The sequence below is a fragment of the Trichoderma ghanense genome (genome assembly GCF_004382785.1).
Source record: "Trichoderma ghanense strain CCMA-1212 chromosome Unknown scaffold_6, whole genome shotgun sequence".
In the NCBI taxonomy this organism is placed as follows: Eukaryota; Fungi; Ascomycota; class Sordariomycetes; order Hypocreales; family Hypocreaceae; genus Trichoderma; species Trichoderma ghanense.
Window position 1 is genome coordinate 135,597 of NW_027395669.1, and position 14,833 is coordinate 150,429.

General features: G+C 57.6%; 5 protein-coding genes across 5 annotated transcripts; 3 read left to right on the forward strand and 2 right to left on the reverse strand.

Moving 5' to 3' along the window:
* Positions 1–1,550: 1,550 nt before the first annotated feature.
* On the forward strand, positions 1,551–4,038 carry CCMA1212_005637 (Vacuolar calcium ion transporter; the record flags this gene model as incomplete). The annotated part of the gene is made up of 3 exons (XM_073702891.1): positions 1,551–2,462; positions 2,525–2,602; positions 2,656–4,038. The coding sequence occupies 3 exons, from the start codon at positions 1,551–1,553 to the stop codon at positions 4,036–4,038; spliced, it is 2,373 nt and encodes a 790-aa protein (XP_073558279.1).
* Positions 4,039–5,011: 973 nt separating this feature from the next.
* Positions 5,012–6,394, forward strand: CCMA1212_005638 (uncharacterized protein; the record flags this gene model as incomplete). Its single annotated transcript, XM_073702892.1, has 1 exon — positions 5,012–6,394. One exon carries the CDS (start codon positions 5,012–5,014, stop codon positions 6,392–6,394), a length of 1,383 nt encoding a protein of 460 aa, XP_073558280.1.
* Positions 6,395–6,986: 592 nt separating this feature from the next.
* On the forward strand, positions 6,987–8,695 carry CCMA1212_005639 (uncharacterized protein; the record flags this gene model as incomplete). The annotated part of the gene is made up of 3 exons (XM_073702893.1): positions 6,987–7,048; positions 7,134–7,182; positions 7,289–8,695. The coding sequence occupies 3 exons, from the start codon at positions 6,987–6,989 to the stop codon at positions 8,693–8,695; spliced, it is 1,518 nt and encodes a 505-aa protein (XP_073558281.1).
* A 1,287-nt stretch (positions 8,696–9,982) lies between these two features.
* Positions 9,983–12,344, reverse strand: CCMA1212_005640 (uncharacterized protein; the record flags this gene model as incomplete). The annotated part of the gene is made up of 4 exons (XM_073702894.1): positions 9,983–10,023; positions 10,080–11,808; positions 11,877–11,955; positions 12,340–12,344. 4 exons carry the CDS (start codon positions 12,342–12,344, stop codon positions 9,983–9,985), a joined length of 1,854 nt encoding a protein of 617 aa, XP_073558518.1.
* A 1,292-nt stretch (positions 12,345–13,636) lies between these two features.
* CCMA1212_005641 (uncharacterized protein) lies at positions 13,637–13,828 on the reverse strand (the record flags this gene model as incomplete). The annotated part of the gene is made up of 1 exon (XM_073702895.1): positions 13,637–13,828. The coding sequence occupies one exon, from the start codon at positions 13,826–13,828 to the stop codon at positions 13,637–13,639; it is 192 nt and encodes a 63-aa protein (XP_073558517.1).
* Positions 13,829–14,833: the final 1,005 nt, after the last annotated feature.

The following is a 14,833-nucleotide window of genomic DNA, read 5'->3' on the forward strand; positions in this document are numbered from 1 at the left end:
TTGCTGCGGTTTGTTGGTTGCTGGGCTCTTTTTACGCGGAAAGGTGAATCATGGAGCGGTGTGGCTGATGCTGTGCTTCGGCGTAGAGTGTGGCGAAGCAGGGAACTAGGCTGATGAGTGTGGGGGTCTTGAACATGGGAGCGTTATTGCCGGGGCACGTGTTTATCTTTCATTTTGGCTTCGAATGGGATTTCCTGGCTTGGGATGGGATGGTTGTGTGCTTGTGCCGAGGCGGCGATTTTGGTGATTTGGTTTGGTAGGGGCGGGAGGGAATTGGTCGGTTGGAGGAATTGAGGCGGAGGAATTGGGCTTTGGAGAGAGCATGATTCTGGTTGTTGTTTAGGGGCATTGGTTTAGTTGTGAGACTACTTAATAAGGTACGGTACGCGGATAGAGTACCGGCGCTTGAAATGTGTGGGGATGGGCTGATATTGGGAGTGCAAAAACATCAATTGGAAGGTTCCAATGGATTCGGGAAGGCGTTGGTTAAGGACTTGTGATCCTGCTGTGTATTTCAAGGCATGCTGACGGTTTTGCTCTAGACTGCCGTGTCTCGGACCCTGTTCTGGCCTCGTTGGCGAGTCTCGGGAATCGGCTCGGTGGACTCGTACAAGGGAGGGGGAACGGCAGTAGAATGTGTGCATCTTGCCGCCAGTTGAGATGGGCATGACGTTCCTGTCAGGGCCGATTAAAGGCAGAAACGCGATTTCGTCTGCGTGATTCCGCTGAGAATTGATCGCGTACCTAACACCTAGATAAAGGAAGGGGAATCGAGAGAAAAAAAGGCAGCTCGCGATTCATTCTCAGCCTAGATTCCAGATGCCTGCTCGGTTTGGGGCCTTGACCGCTAGCGCACGGCGACAGGGGCCTGGCGATGATGTCGTTGCAGCACCGAGGCGAGGGCTCTGATTGGGCGCTGGGCGAGGCCACCGCCTTGATTCCCCACGGGTACGAATGAATGCAGGACTTGGGGCTAGACTTGGATAGGCAACACGAGGCTCGGCGGACTTGGCGTGTGTTCACGGTCAAAGTGCCCGAGGTACCTGGTGGCGGCGCGTCGATGGTGTGCTGTTTTGCCTTGCTTGAGATCGATTGTTGGTGGTGGTATTGAGAGGTTAGAAGCTACTACCTAGTGGATACCTTGGTTCCTTGCGTACCTACCTAGTAGTGACTACAAATTGTCGGATCGGGCAGTTGAGCGCGTGCTCAGGGCTCAAGGCTCGAGTACTGTACACTCTGTCCACGTCCTAGCGCATGGCTTATCGAAAAGCGTGGCGCCTCCCCCTGTCCTCTCGGCGTCATGCACATTCCCCGTCAACAGCCACAGCCCGCCTCTTTCCAGCTTAAATAGGGATCCTGCTTCCCGCCTTCTCTCGTCCGAGCCTGATACCCTCTTCTTCCCATCTCTCTCCTGGGTTTTATCCCCCTCCTCTCTCTTCAATTCTTGTTGTATTCATCATCCGTCCAGATATCAGCATCATTGTCCCTGCATTTGCTCAGCAGCCTGCTCGTACCGTCTCGCGCCGCTGCTCTCCCACACCACCTGTTCGATGAAGAAAGCCTCAACAGACCCCGATATAGCTGCCCGACGCTCTGATGCACAGCCCGTAGCGAGTGGACTCTCCGATCGGCCGGATACTGAGCTTCGCGACCTGCCGCCCTTGAACAAGCACGAGCACGCTGCCGCAACTGCTGCAGACCCAGCTGCCACCCTTGCTTCTACCACCGCCACCGGCACCGCCGCCACTCCAAACGACCAGACCAACAGCCGCAATGGCGCTCGCAGCACCGATGCTCCCAGCGCCGCCGACGAAAAGCCTGGCCACCGCTTCCTCAAGTCGGCATTTGCCAAGAAGCGCGCGTCAGTGCCATCCGCGCAGGATGAGAGGCAGGGGCCTTTCGTAGGGACCAAGGAAGCCCTCGCAAACACCTCTACCCCCGAGACTGCGGGAACCGGAACCGACAATGGCGACGGCGACAGGAAGAAGAAGCGCACCTTTGTCCAGGAGTTCCGTAGAAGCTTCTGGCTGGTCCTCACCCACAGCTGGTTCAACGTCCTGCTGGTCTTTGTGCCCGTCGGCATCGTCGTCGCCAATGTTGGCAATGTCAACAGCGGCATCGTCTTCGCCATGAACTGCATTGCCGTTATCCCCCTCGCCGGCCTCCTCAGCTTCGCGACCGAGTCGGTGGCCCTCAAGATGGGCGACGCACTCGGCGCCCTGCTCAATGTGACGTTTGGCAACGCCGTGGAACTAATCATCTTCATCATTGCCCTGGTCAAGAATGAGATCCGCATCGTCCAGGCGTCTCTGCTGGGTTCCATCCTGGCCAACCTGCTCCTCATCCTGGGAATGGGCTTCTTCCTTGGTGGATTGCGCTTCCGGGAGCAGGTCTACAACAGCACCGTGACTCAGATGAGCGCCTGTCTTCTTAGTTTGAGCGTCATCAGTCTGGTTTTGCCCGTATGTTCATAGCCCAGCGGCTTTCCCTCCTTGCTTAAGCGATTCGACTAACCGATTGTCAGACGGCTTTTCACGCCTCCTTCAGCGACCCCAATCTGGCTGACCACGAGTCACTCAAGATCAGTCGCGGCACTAGCGTTGTAAGTCGGCCTTGCCTGATGCATTGTATCCGGTCACCGTCTAACCATGACAGATTCTATTACTGGTATATGTCATCTACCTCATGTTCCAGCTCAAGTCCCACGCATATCTGTACGAATCTACTCCGCAGAATATCGTCGATGCCGAATCAGTGCCTGGTCCCGCCGCTGCCTGGCTGGAGACGTCTAGCTCCGATTCCAGCTCGTCTGATAGTTCGGACTCGGACGACTCAAGTCATTCGCGGGATACAGTTCGCCGTGCGATGAGAAAGGTCTTGCGCCATGGGCGTAGGAGAAAGTCGTCCGTGGCCTCTGTAGAAACCGGTGACCTCCAGCCTACTAGGACGTCGTCTTTTGGCACCACAACTACCAGTCCCCAGGAAGAATCTTCTGAAGCTTCGACTTCGCGCCCGCAGTTTCCTAGGTTGTCGTCTGTGGAAACGAATGAAGAGGCTGTTGAGGACGAAGAGAGGTCGCATCACAAGCACAGGAAATCCAGTATTCGACAGATGCGCAAGAAGTACAGGAAGCATCGCCGTCACCACCGCCCTCGTGATGCCGACGGCGACGCGCAGCAGGCAATCAGCGAACAACCCGAGCCGTCTCAGACCCGTAACGGGGACGGAGAGCCTCGCCGTGTCGACTTTGCCATCCAGAACGCGCCCACTGCCGATAGCGGCAACGAGACGTCTAAGCGGCCATTCCCTGGCCTACGATCCATGTCTGTCAAGAACCTGGCGCCCCCAGTCTTTGCCCAGAAGCCCGAGGTCTTGTCTACCATGCCCGCGGGCCCGGTTCCACGCGTCCGCTACGGCATCAGACGCACCAATTCTCTCCCCGACAGGCTGAACCATCAGATGCGACCCCCCGGCGCCCTCTTCCCGGCTCAGGTGCCATTGGTCGCCTTGACGGCGAGTGGCCTCGATGAGGAAGAGGAGGGAGAGCACTTGACGCAGACGGCAGCCGTTCTGCTCTTGCTCCTGACGACTGGCCTTGTTGCGGCATGTGCTGAATTTCTCATTGGCTCCATCCAGGACGTCGTCGCCACGTCGAGTGTGGGCGAGATCTTCATCGGTCTCATTGTGCTGCCCATCGTGGGCAATGCGGCGGAGCACGTCACCGCCGTGACGGTGGCGATGAAGAACAAGATGGATCTTGCGATTGGCGTTGCTATTGGCAGCTCGATCCAGATTGCCATCTTTGTCACGCCGCTGGTTGTCATTCTGGGCTGGATCATGGACAAGGAGATGACGCTGTACTTTACGCTCTTTGAGACGGTGTGCCTGTTTGTGTCGACGTTCATGGTCAACTTTCTTGTCCTGGACGGCCGAAGCAACTACCTCGAGGGTGCTCTGCTGTGTGCAGTCTACTGCATCATTGGCGTCGTCGCCTTCTTTTATCCAGACGAAGCCGACGCCAGCTCGTGGGGCAGCTAATCGTTGGGCAGGGGAGAGGATGGATAGTCGTTGGCCGCTATTGATGGGCCCTCTTTTAGTATCAGGACCTGAACCTGGGTCAAAGCCATGAATGGGATGGTATAAAATGGTCTATGAAGTTTGATGAGAGGGATATCGGTTGAGCAGCGCAACATCTATGTCTCGCATACTTCCTCATGGTACAGAGCAGCGTTGAGTGCTTTGGCCACTCAGAATACAAATTGATACTCGCTGCGTATGACGTGTGTTTGTGCGTAATATTTTGAAAAGCCTCTTGCGCCTTGTAAAATATCTAATGAATCTCGGACGGACTTGACGGGCTGTGCAAAAAGCGCATCTGCATTTGTCCGATGCACTCGGGTGTCATCTGACGGGCAGCGGAGCGTGTTTATGCCTCCTTTTTCTGGTCCTTTGCGTGTTGCACCGAATTTCCCCGCCCAACAAGCCACCTCTACTGCCATTTCTGTCTGGAACCCACTATTTAAGCAGCAGCATTAGCGCCTGCTAGAAGATGATGCTATTGAGTGCTAATGACACCTGGAAGGCAAGGGACAGGCAAGGCTACAAGTACTTCCAGGCCTGCACAGCCACAAGGAGCGGCAACGTCACCCAACTTTAAACGCAAGCCTCTCCGCCTCCTCTTTGAACCAACTTCCCTTCTCACTTACCTATCTACCTACATACCTTACCGCGCGTTGATTCTTTGTCTGGCTTTTTCTCTCTTTGTTACATAAGACGCACGCACACAGAGACTCTCTCTCTCTCTCTCTCTCTCTCATACACAATTGCTTTGTCTCAACTCCAATCCCTCCCAATTACCACCCCCTCACACATACATCTTTATTCTTCCACTTCCCAGACTTGAGCTTTCTTTCTCGAGAGAACAAACTCACACATTCACGCGCACACCACCCTTTTTGAACAGGTACAAACGGGACAGAAACGAGATCGAGACAGAAAAGATAAAGACACAATGTGTTTCGGCGGCCGGAACGAGAGGAGCGATGATCGTCCGCCGAGGCCGGTGCAGGGGGGGGATGGGAAGACGGGGCGGTATGGCGCGCAGGGGGGTGCCGCTGCGGGAGGGGCGCCTTTGGGGCCTCAGGGCTTGAATCAAGGACAGCAGTCGTCGTATTACGGCCAGCAGGGACAGCAGTCTTATCAGGGACAGCAACTGTACCAAGGCCAGGGGCAGCACCATCAGAATTACCAGGAACAGCAGCAGCCGCATCAGCAGCCGACGTTTGAGGACTACGCCCCCCCTCCAGGCCCGCCTCCCGGGAAGCGACAAGAGCAAGACTACGCGCCGCCTGCTGGACCACCGCCGGGACGTCAGCAGCATCAGGCTGACTATGCTCCTCCGCCGGGGCCTCCGCCGTCGCATTTGCAGAATGACTATGCTCCTCCTCCTGGACCGCCTCCCTCCCATCAGAAGGAGGACTATGCGCCGCCGCCAGGGCCGCCGCCGTCTGCTGGCAAGGCCGACTGGACTGCGCCTCCGTCGAATCACCATGCTTCTCAGTCTTCTGCGGCGCACGATTGGCAAGCTGCCGTGCCGGACACTTCTCTCTTCCCACCGCCGCCTCTGATATTCAGTGGCTATGACAGGTCGCCTGCCAGTAACGCGACTGAGGAAGAGGCGGAGGCTGGCGAGGCGTGGTGCCGGCAGTTTCCGCTCGTCCCGCCCATGGTCCTCGATGAGCCAGGCAGGGCTGCTCTGCAGTCCAACAATATCCGGCTCATGGAGCCAGCGGGCTTTAACGGCACCTTGAAGTGGCTCGGGCCTGGTCATTGGGAGGGCCACACGGCCAAGAACAGCCCCGATCGATGCATCATCGGTTATCCTCCTCTCTACGTGGTCCGCGAGCACGACCCGACGGTGACGAACCAGCCAAAGACCATCTACTACGAGGTCAAGATCCGTCGCGAAAGCCGCACCATCAACCTGGCCTTGGGCTTCACGGCCCTTCCCTACCCGTCCTTCCGCTTGCCAGGATGGCATCGCGGTAGTCTGGCTGTCCATGGTGACGACGGGCACAAGTACATCAACGACCGATGGGGAGGCAAGGACTTTACAAACGAGTACCGCGCGGGCGAGACGTACGGCATCGGCATGACCTTTGCCCCGACGGGCTCGCACAAGCCTCGCGTGGACATCTTCTTCACGAGGAACGGCAAGCGGGACGGCGGCTGGCATCTCCACGAGGAGACGGACGCCGAGCAGGATTTGCCTGTGACGGGCCTGGAGGGCTTCCACGACTTGAGCTGCGCCATTGGCACGTTTGACGCGACGAGCTTTGAGGTGGTGTTTGATCCGGCCAGGTGGCTGTACCGCGAGGCCACGTTTGATCTTTAAGGGATGACTTTGTGAGTTGGGGGCGCTTGACGAGTGATTCTGGGTTTGTCGGGATATGTGCGTGCTCTGTGGATGACTTTGTTCGAGCGTTAAGATGGTTTTTGATGGAAGAATGAAGCGTATCAGCTCTTAATAGGCGTATGGACGTTGTTAACAAACTAATTGTTTGACGAAGTCATTACCCGTAAAGTGTTTCTTATGGAAACTGCGAGATATGTACGTTTGATGTGAATGATTGCTTGGTTTGTGTCTGATGTGAGAAGACACAAGGCTGCTGTGGAATACCATCTGTCACGCACGAGGTCGCGTATCATCTGGACAAGAAATCCCAATACATGTAACCATGACTTCGCACGTTTGAGGTTCATGCTGCTGGAGCTGGCAATGCAGGTGAATCGCCGTGGTCTGAATGCTTGTTTACATTTATGCAGTTACCCACCATCGCAGCCTCGCTTTGCCGCAAACCCCCCACCAGGTCAATACTGCCTAGGGCGCCTCTCAGCAGCTCCAGCCAAACGCCTTCAACCTCGTAGCATGGAACACCTCTCGAGATCCATCACCACTCACGCACGACTTTTGTCCTTTTGCGCCCATGGAAGTGGACAGCGACAATGACTTGCTTGGCAGGACCGCCGCCGGAGAGCTCGTGGCTTCGTACGTGGCTCATGCTTGCTTCTCTTTTTCCCTATCCTACCTAGCCAGGAGCCTTGCTAACTTGAATTGCTTCGCCCGCTTGCAGAGAGGCCTGGCCAGCCCTGCGCGACGAGATCCTTGCGCGCCTAGACAAGGTGCGTCCTCTGCCTCTCCTGGTGCTGTCGCGGCGGAAGCATCTGCGGCAGCAGGAGAAGCCAGCCAGTCGAGCGCGAGTTGGAAGATTGCTAATGAATTTGGTAGATCGTTCACGACGAGTTCCCCATCCCCAAGCTGCCGGCCCCCGTGCCGCGGTCGCGGTATCCGGACACACGACGACCCATCTCCCCGCCGTCATCATCGCCCGCCGAGCACTTCCCCGACGACGCCAACAAGGAGAATGCGCCCGCACAAGATCAGCCCGCCACCGCGGCCGACCCAGCGCCAGGCGCGACAATACAGCCGCAGCCGTCACCGCAGCAGCAGCAGCAGCAGCAGCAACAATCTTCGTCGCAGGCCCAGGAGCCCGGCGCGCTGCCGAAGCAGCTCGCGGACATGGTCGATGAGATCAAAAGCCACATTGCCAGCTTCAAGTCGTACCCACCACACACGATCCAGAGGATCGCCGAGCTGATCCTGCGCCCGCGCGCGCACTACAAGGCGCTGGCGTCGTACCTGCACGCCCTGGACAGGGTCGCGGCCGTGACGTCGGGGACGGACACGTATCCGCTGCCGCCGCCCATCCCGGACATGTCCTCGATACAGCTCAACGGAGACGAGCCCAACGACCCCGCCATGGCCGTGTCGTGGAGCAACCCTACCGCGGTGGCGGTTGGTTCGGACGAAGCCCTGGGAGGAGCGCTGCTGACGCCCATTCCTTGGCTGATTCGGAGAAACACGCCGGAGGAGAGCGTCGGCGAGGCGCCGGCGCCGGCGGGCGCGCAGATCCACAGCGAAAGCACCGAGACGATTGAGGGGCCCAACGGCGTGGGCAGCATCGAGACAGTGTCCGTCAGCATCAACGGCGTGCCGTCCATGGGGGCCTCCAGGGGCGTCACGCAAGGCGAGCTGCTTAGGCAGGAGCAGAGGGCCGGCATCGTGCCCGTCAGCCAGCTCACCAAGGGGCACGACATGATGGGCGAGGGCGGACGCGCGGCTCCGGCATCGTCAGAAGATCATCCCATGGGCGACGACGAGGATGAGGAAGATGAAGAGGAGGAGTCGCCGCACGTGAGGGGACCGGGAGAGATTGGCGTTGGCGACACAGGCCCTCAGTCGGAGACGACGAGCGTCGTGGGGGAAGATGGCCTCGAGATGCAGGGCATCGACCTCGAGGCCGCGGTGGGCCGGAAACACGCTGACGAAAAGGACGGAGCGGCCGAAGCTTCCACGCCTGGTGATCGGGAGGCGGACGGCAGCAAGCCCCCGTTTGAGCGGTCCAAGAGCCCCAGCGCCGAGAGCGTCGCCTCAAAGCGCGAAGCGGAGGATGACCTCGAGGAGGACGTCGTGGCGAAGAAGGTCAAAGAGGATAGTGCGACTGACGACGGGGATACCAAGATGACGTCTGGGACACCGGATCCCGAAGATGGAAAAGGCGTGGATGGCAAAGAGGCGGATGTCAAGGAGGAGGATGCGGAGAAGGATGCTTCAAAGATGGAAGAGGGTGCTTGAAGCCTCAGCGCTCGGCGAAGCTGGGGAATCTCTACAGAGGAAACGTCGCGCGTCCCTCCACACTCATCTTGCTCAACCGCTGATTTCACGCCCACTCTCGTACGAGGAGCCGGGTTCTCGGCTTAGAGGGAAGAACCGCGGCGAAGCATCAAAGCTCCTCACTTCTCTTCTTCTCCTTTGCATCAAACCACCAAACAAAGAGGAGGCGCCCGAGAGCCCTCGATCTCAGCTGACCCCATCACTTCCCCTTCGCTGCGTACCGGAAAGAAAAGCAAGCAGGAGGATCAAAATCACCACATGTACCTCCTCTCCACACATGATTTGTCGCAAACAACAAAGGCTATGGCTGAGGGAGGAAAGCATGCTATATACCCCCGTCCGCGAAGGAGGCGTTTCTCTGTCAGGAAAGCAAAAAACGGGTTTCACCTTTCGCGCTTGTCTAGTTAGAAAAGGTTGAATTATTGAATCATGATTATGGGCATGGGAGGTGGAAATGAATCAATCAATTCCAAGTCTTGCTCCTACGTTCCTCGAGAAGCGGCATTATCAAAAAAAAATGGTTTGATATTCAATGGGATTGGGCCACATCAGAACATTGGCAGCGGCGTGGTCATCATCATAGTATTTTACTCTTCTCCGGGAGTCAAAGGCGTCCAAGACTGCATGGACAAGACGGCACGGCGCTACAGCCTCGCCAGTAGGTGTACAATACATACATCGAACTGTCCATTTCCACCCCAGACGTGGCACCTCTTTTCATGATAGTGCAAAGTGTGTAGCCATGGGGCTACAACGACACGGCTGAAATTCATTCGCAGAAGAAAGGGGAAAGTAAATGCCCGCCTTAACGCCGCCAGTCCTTCCCTGAGGGCCCCAGCATTACAAAAATGGTGGCAGTAGTAACTGCCCCGAGCCCTCTCTATATCGCGCGCTTTCTTCGGTCTGAAGAAATCTAGATGAAGAGTGCGTAGCATCGTAAATCGGTAAGCGTCGCCCCGCAAGATCTTATCCTCGTAGATGAGTCCCATCATCTCGTCCACACAATGCTGGTCAACCGCCTAGAGCGACAGGAGGGCTTTGAGAAGAGACGTCGTGATGCGGAAACGTAGCGGGATGAGTCGACGTATGTAGTTCCGATACGTCTGAACCCACTTGATGGATGCGAAAAGAATCAAGGAAAACAAAGCCGAGAAGGTTAACAGAAGAAAGAAAACGTCCCGTGAGAAGCAAAACGCCGACGCCATGCTATTCCTTAAAGCAGTAGAAAGTGAATCGGACCACTGCAGGTCATATGAATCCAGGGAATACGCTCGAGACAACCCGTCGCCCTTTGATACCAACGTTAGCTCAGTCACAATGCACCAGGAAAGTAAAGCAAACTCACATTTGGGACGTTTCAGGTCCGGGTCGTCAAATGGCGCATTCTGGCTTGCAATCTCCCGCATGCGCTCTCGGGCAAACGAAGAAGGGCTGTGGCCACCTGCAGGATGTGCCATGACCAACTCGACGCCCTCGGGCGCCGTGGGCAGCAGCCTCAGGGCACGAGGTTGAGGCTTGCGGGTTTTTGCTCGTGTTGTCGGTGCCGGAGTTTGCGTAACCGCGGCTGGCGTCTCTCCGATGGCATCCTCTTCCGATTCGGATACGTCCATGAGCGTCGTCGTCCCGGACGGCGTCGTTGGCGATGCTTCTCTGATTTCTGTTTCCGCGACAGTCTGCTCAGAAGACGACGTGGACGTCTTCTTCCCACCGGCATCTTTGCTTGGCTTGTTGACCTTGATTGGCGTCAACGGAACGTCAGGCGAGGCCGCATGGCTCCCCGGATGGAAGAGCTTCTTGCCCCAGCCTTTGAGCTTGCTCTCGCCGGACTCCAGGGAAGAAGAGTCCAGATCCACCCTGCCTCGGAGCCTCCGCAGAGCACGTTCGCGACGGACCATTCCATTGGTGATGGGAGGGCAATAGCCACGGGGCAACATGCAATGCTTGCACATCGGACACAGCGAGCTGTTTTCGAGAAGAAACTCGTCTATACAGTCGGGATGGAAAATGTGGCCGCAGGGCAGTTCCTTGATGACGGTGACGCGATGTTCGAAGCGGTCGAGGCAAATGTGGCATCGAGGCTGGAAATTGGTGGCCGTGGTATCGGACCCTGTGATGCTCGACCTCTTGCTCCGCACACTTCGTGTGCTGCGGATGCTGCGCTCACTAGGGGATATGATGTCGCTCTGGGCACTCCGGTCGCGTCGATGTTTTCTCCTGGAGGATTTCCCACTACGAGAGGCCCCACGCACGGTCGGAGAAGATGGAGTCGACTGGCCGCTGAGCTGGTCCGGATCTTGGTTGTAGGTGAAGAGTGGAAATCCCTGAACAAAGGCCGACGGTACGGTGAGTCTCTTGATGCCCATGGCCTCCAGATCAACCTCGCCGGACATGACGCGACGCCTCAAGGAGATGCGTCGCCGCCTCTGGACCAGATGCATGGTGAGCGAAATGCCACCGATGATGAAGAGCAAGGCGCCAATGACGATGAGGAAGAACATCCACAGGGCGGGTATGTTGGTGGGATTCTTCATGTTCAACTCGGTCCATATCCGCACGTAGTCCTTTGGGTTGGGGCCGTAGAGCTGCGAAATCTCCTGGCCGTGAGGGATCTGCTCGACGCTTCCCGAATACAGGCTGAGCTGGGTCATCATCTTCTGGCCCTCGAGTCCCGAGACGGCGAAGACGGGATACTGGTTCTGCGACTTCCAGGCGCCATCGTCGTCGAGGTTCCAGACGGGGGAGCTGACATCCTGGGGCTTGTTGGAGGAGTTGTTCGGCTTATAGAAGACGAAGGCGCGGATGGGATCGGAGCGGGCGGCGGCGAGGTAGGCCTGAGTGCAGTCTATGCTGAACCAAGGGGCAAGGGCGATAAGATTGTAGTTGGTAGGAGGGAGGTTGGCGCGGCGGGTGACGTTTCTGGGAATGAAGTCGTACTGCTGGGAATCACACGACGGCATTCGACTGATGTCGGGAACGTATAACAGGCCCTGAATGAGTCCATTGAGCGTGTCGGCGTTGGTGGTGGTCAAGGTGGTGATGTTGCTGTCGATGCGCTCTTCGTATGCTATCTGACTCTGTCGGGCCCAATCATGTCAGCTGGCGGTTCGGCGGGAAAACGGGTAGGCGGGAGGAGAGGACGCACGGAGAGCGCGGTAATGTTTCTGATGATAGTGGTGGGCACTGTTTTGGCACCACCCCAGACGGGATTACTGAAGAGAAGCCTGGTGGCGGAGAGTCAGTAGACGGAGGACAGACGGGGTGCCACAGGAGGAGACGGAGATTGAGAGTGAGGAACATGAAGGCGAAACCCAGCCGGTGCGAAGGAAGAAGAGCAGTGAGAGAAGACAAGGGAGGCGGTGGTGGTGACGGCAATGCCGCTTCAGTGAGGAGGAGAGGGAAGCTGGTCATAGCGGAGAGGTGCAGACAAAGCGGAGAGAGCTGAAGCAGTCAAAGGCCGAAGCAGGCGGCGATGGCGATTGCACCAGCCAGGGACAATGAGAGCGACGGGAGTGGTGACGACGGAAGAGCAAGGCGCAAAGCAATAGGCGGCGTCAAAGAAAAGCATCAAGAGGGCAGAGCATCTCGTTCGCGGCATGGACATACACGACATTTCGAATCTCGGAGAGCGCTGTGAGACGTCAGTTGCCGGCCGCCAAGACTGGGGTCACGTAGGGGCGGGCTTGGCCGCTGCACAGGTGTCGAACTGGGCAGAAGAGCTGTGAAAGCGCAGCGGCCGAGGGCGCGAGCAGGCAGACTCACACATTCTTCTAACACATATTGCTGGCGAGGCGGGAGGCGGCAGTCATGGTCTGCGAGGCACCGGCGGTGCGACGGCGAGAGGGACAGAGAGCCGGGCGAGGGAGAGGCGAGGCGGCCGCGAAGGGGAGGCTGTCGTCGAGGATCCGGAGGGGGGGCGCGCGAAGGTGGTTTGGAGGAAGCAAATTGGCGTAGGGGGGCCGCCGGGCGAGTCGAGATCAGGATGAGGAAAAAAAAAAGACTGGACGGCACAGCAGGGATGGCGGGCGAGGTTGCAGCTCGGCGGCTTGCGGTGGGCGCAAGTACTGGTACCGCCGCAGCCGGGCGGAGTCCAGGGGCCAGCGCTAAACCCGTAGTCCGGGCGGCCGTCCAGCGGGCAGCAAGCGCTGGAGCCATCCTGCTGGCCCGCTGCTATGACCCAGTGCTGGGCAGGCAGCCCACCACTACCCCGTGCTGGAGGCGCTGTGGAGGCGCTATCGACGTGCGCTGGGACGTGCTAGGCCGTGGGGCTGCCATGTACCGCTACCCGCCCGCACAAAGGCCACAGGCCTTGACACGCCCAACCTGCGTCTTTGGTGGAGGCAGGCGGGGCGGCTGGACGGTAAGTCGGAACAGAAGCAGACGGAGAAACAAAAGTGGCGTGTCTGTTGTGCAGGTGTGTGTCGACAACAAGAATTGCTGTGCTCTCGGGAACCTGTTGTGACATGGAGAGAGAGGTTGAGAGGCAACCTACGACGGCTGCTTCAAGGTGTACGGGCGATCTGGCCTTGACACTCACCAATTAGTCACATTGGCCAGTCCAAGACATTACTACAACTCCCTCCCTCGATGGCAGGTACGATTCAGCCGAGTACAAGTACTGGACAGCTGTGTTCCCTTGATATGCTGTCTGTGGTGAGTGGTACTGAGAGCTCGTGTGCTCCCGCAAAAACAACGTCGTAATCATCTCCGGTGCCAGGTGGGATGGGTGGGAGGGCGGTGCGACAGACAGGGCAAGCGGGCGAGGGACGAGTCTCTGCTTGACCAGAGGCAGACGCCGGCTGCCGGGTACATTAGCACTGCCGTTCGACATCACAGAGCCAACATACCATCAGATAACATTCGTGCCTTGCGTACAGACTGCTAGTGTCCGTACCGTGCCCTGCTTTATATCCGTGTGGCGCTGAGGCCATCGCCAAGGACGGTGTGCAGATGCCACAGTCTGGGCTCAAGCGGCAGCGGCGAGGACACGCATAGCTCGTAGGGCAGAGCAAGAAATGGAGCCACCGACGGCATCTCCCGGCGCTCGAGACTCGTGTCGCATGAAGCAAAGCCATGGTAGCTTAGGTATCCAGCCATGAAGTCGTCGTCGTAGTAGAGGTAGGTATCGCAGCTGAGCAGAGATTCTTTGGTAGCTTGGTAGGGCATACATCTACCTATTCCCGCTTAAATTAGCAAGGCAGCCAGCCACTCTGTAGCACCACAGAGGGGGGATCAGGCCAGGCAAAGGGAACTTACAGGGTGGTGAAGTCGTTCATATGAGAGAATGCCAAGCGCCCTCTTTCGTGTATGCATGTGCGGGTGCTGGAGGCATCGCTAGTAGTGGCGATCACAGCTGCAGAGAACCGCCATCCCGGCTGTTTCTACTTCAATTACGAGCCACCCCGCCAGCCGGAGCTTTTTCTCAACCTCTCTGGCTGGACGTTTGAATCGGTCGATATCGCAGGTGGGAAACCTGTCCATGGCGAAGCTGGTGACCTTGAAGGTACTTGGCATGTTCTTTCCAAATGCGACAGGCGGTCAAGTGTACCACATCTCGTCCCCTTTCGCTCCATAACCAAGTTTACGAGCATCAACATCAACATCAGCATCTGCTCGAATCAACAGGCAACCTGTATGGGCATTCTCAAGCAGATCCTCGGGCGAAAGCCGAGCACGTCTCCCTCACATCGTCTCGTCACCGCATCTCCATCTGGTCTCTTTATCAGCAAACCTCCAACCCAAGACCCGCCCAAAGAAGATGATGGACAACTCCCCTCGCAACTCGCAATAACTTGCCCAACAACCGTCCGTCTCAGTAACATCAAAATCCGGAGCCTCTCCCCGTGGCCCTGGCGCTAGTCCTGGACCGTGTTGGCGGCCATCAATAGCTCAGCGGCCGTCGGCCAAGGCCCCCTGTCAGTGTCCGAGGTGAAGGCATGGAGCGATCGAGGCTGCGGGCAGGATGACATTCGCAAGACTGGGGTTAGGGGGGAAACCAGCAGCAGAACTTCCATGGCCTCCTCGACGACGGGCCTTATTATCCTCATGAGCCAATTGCCGGGCAACTTGCACGGCCCCGTCCGGCCCCGATTCCCAAGTTGA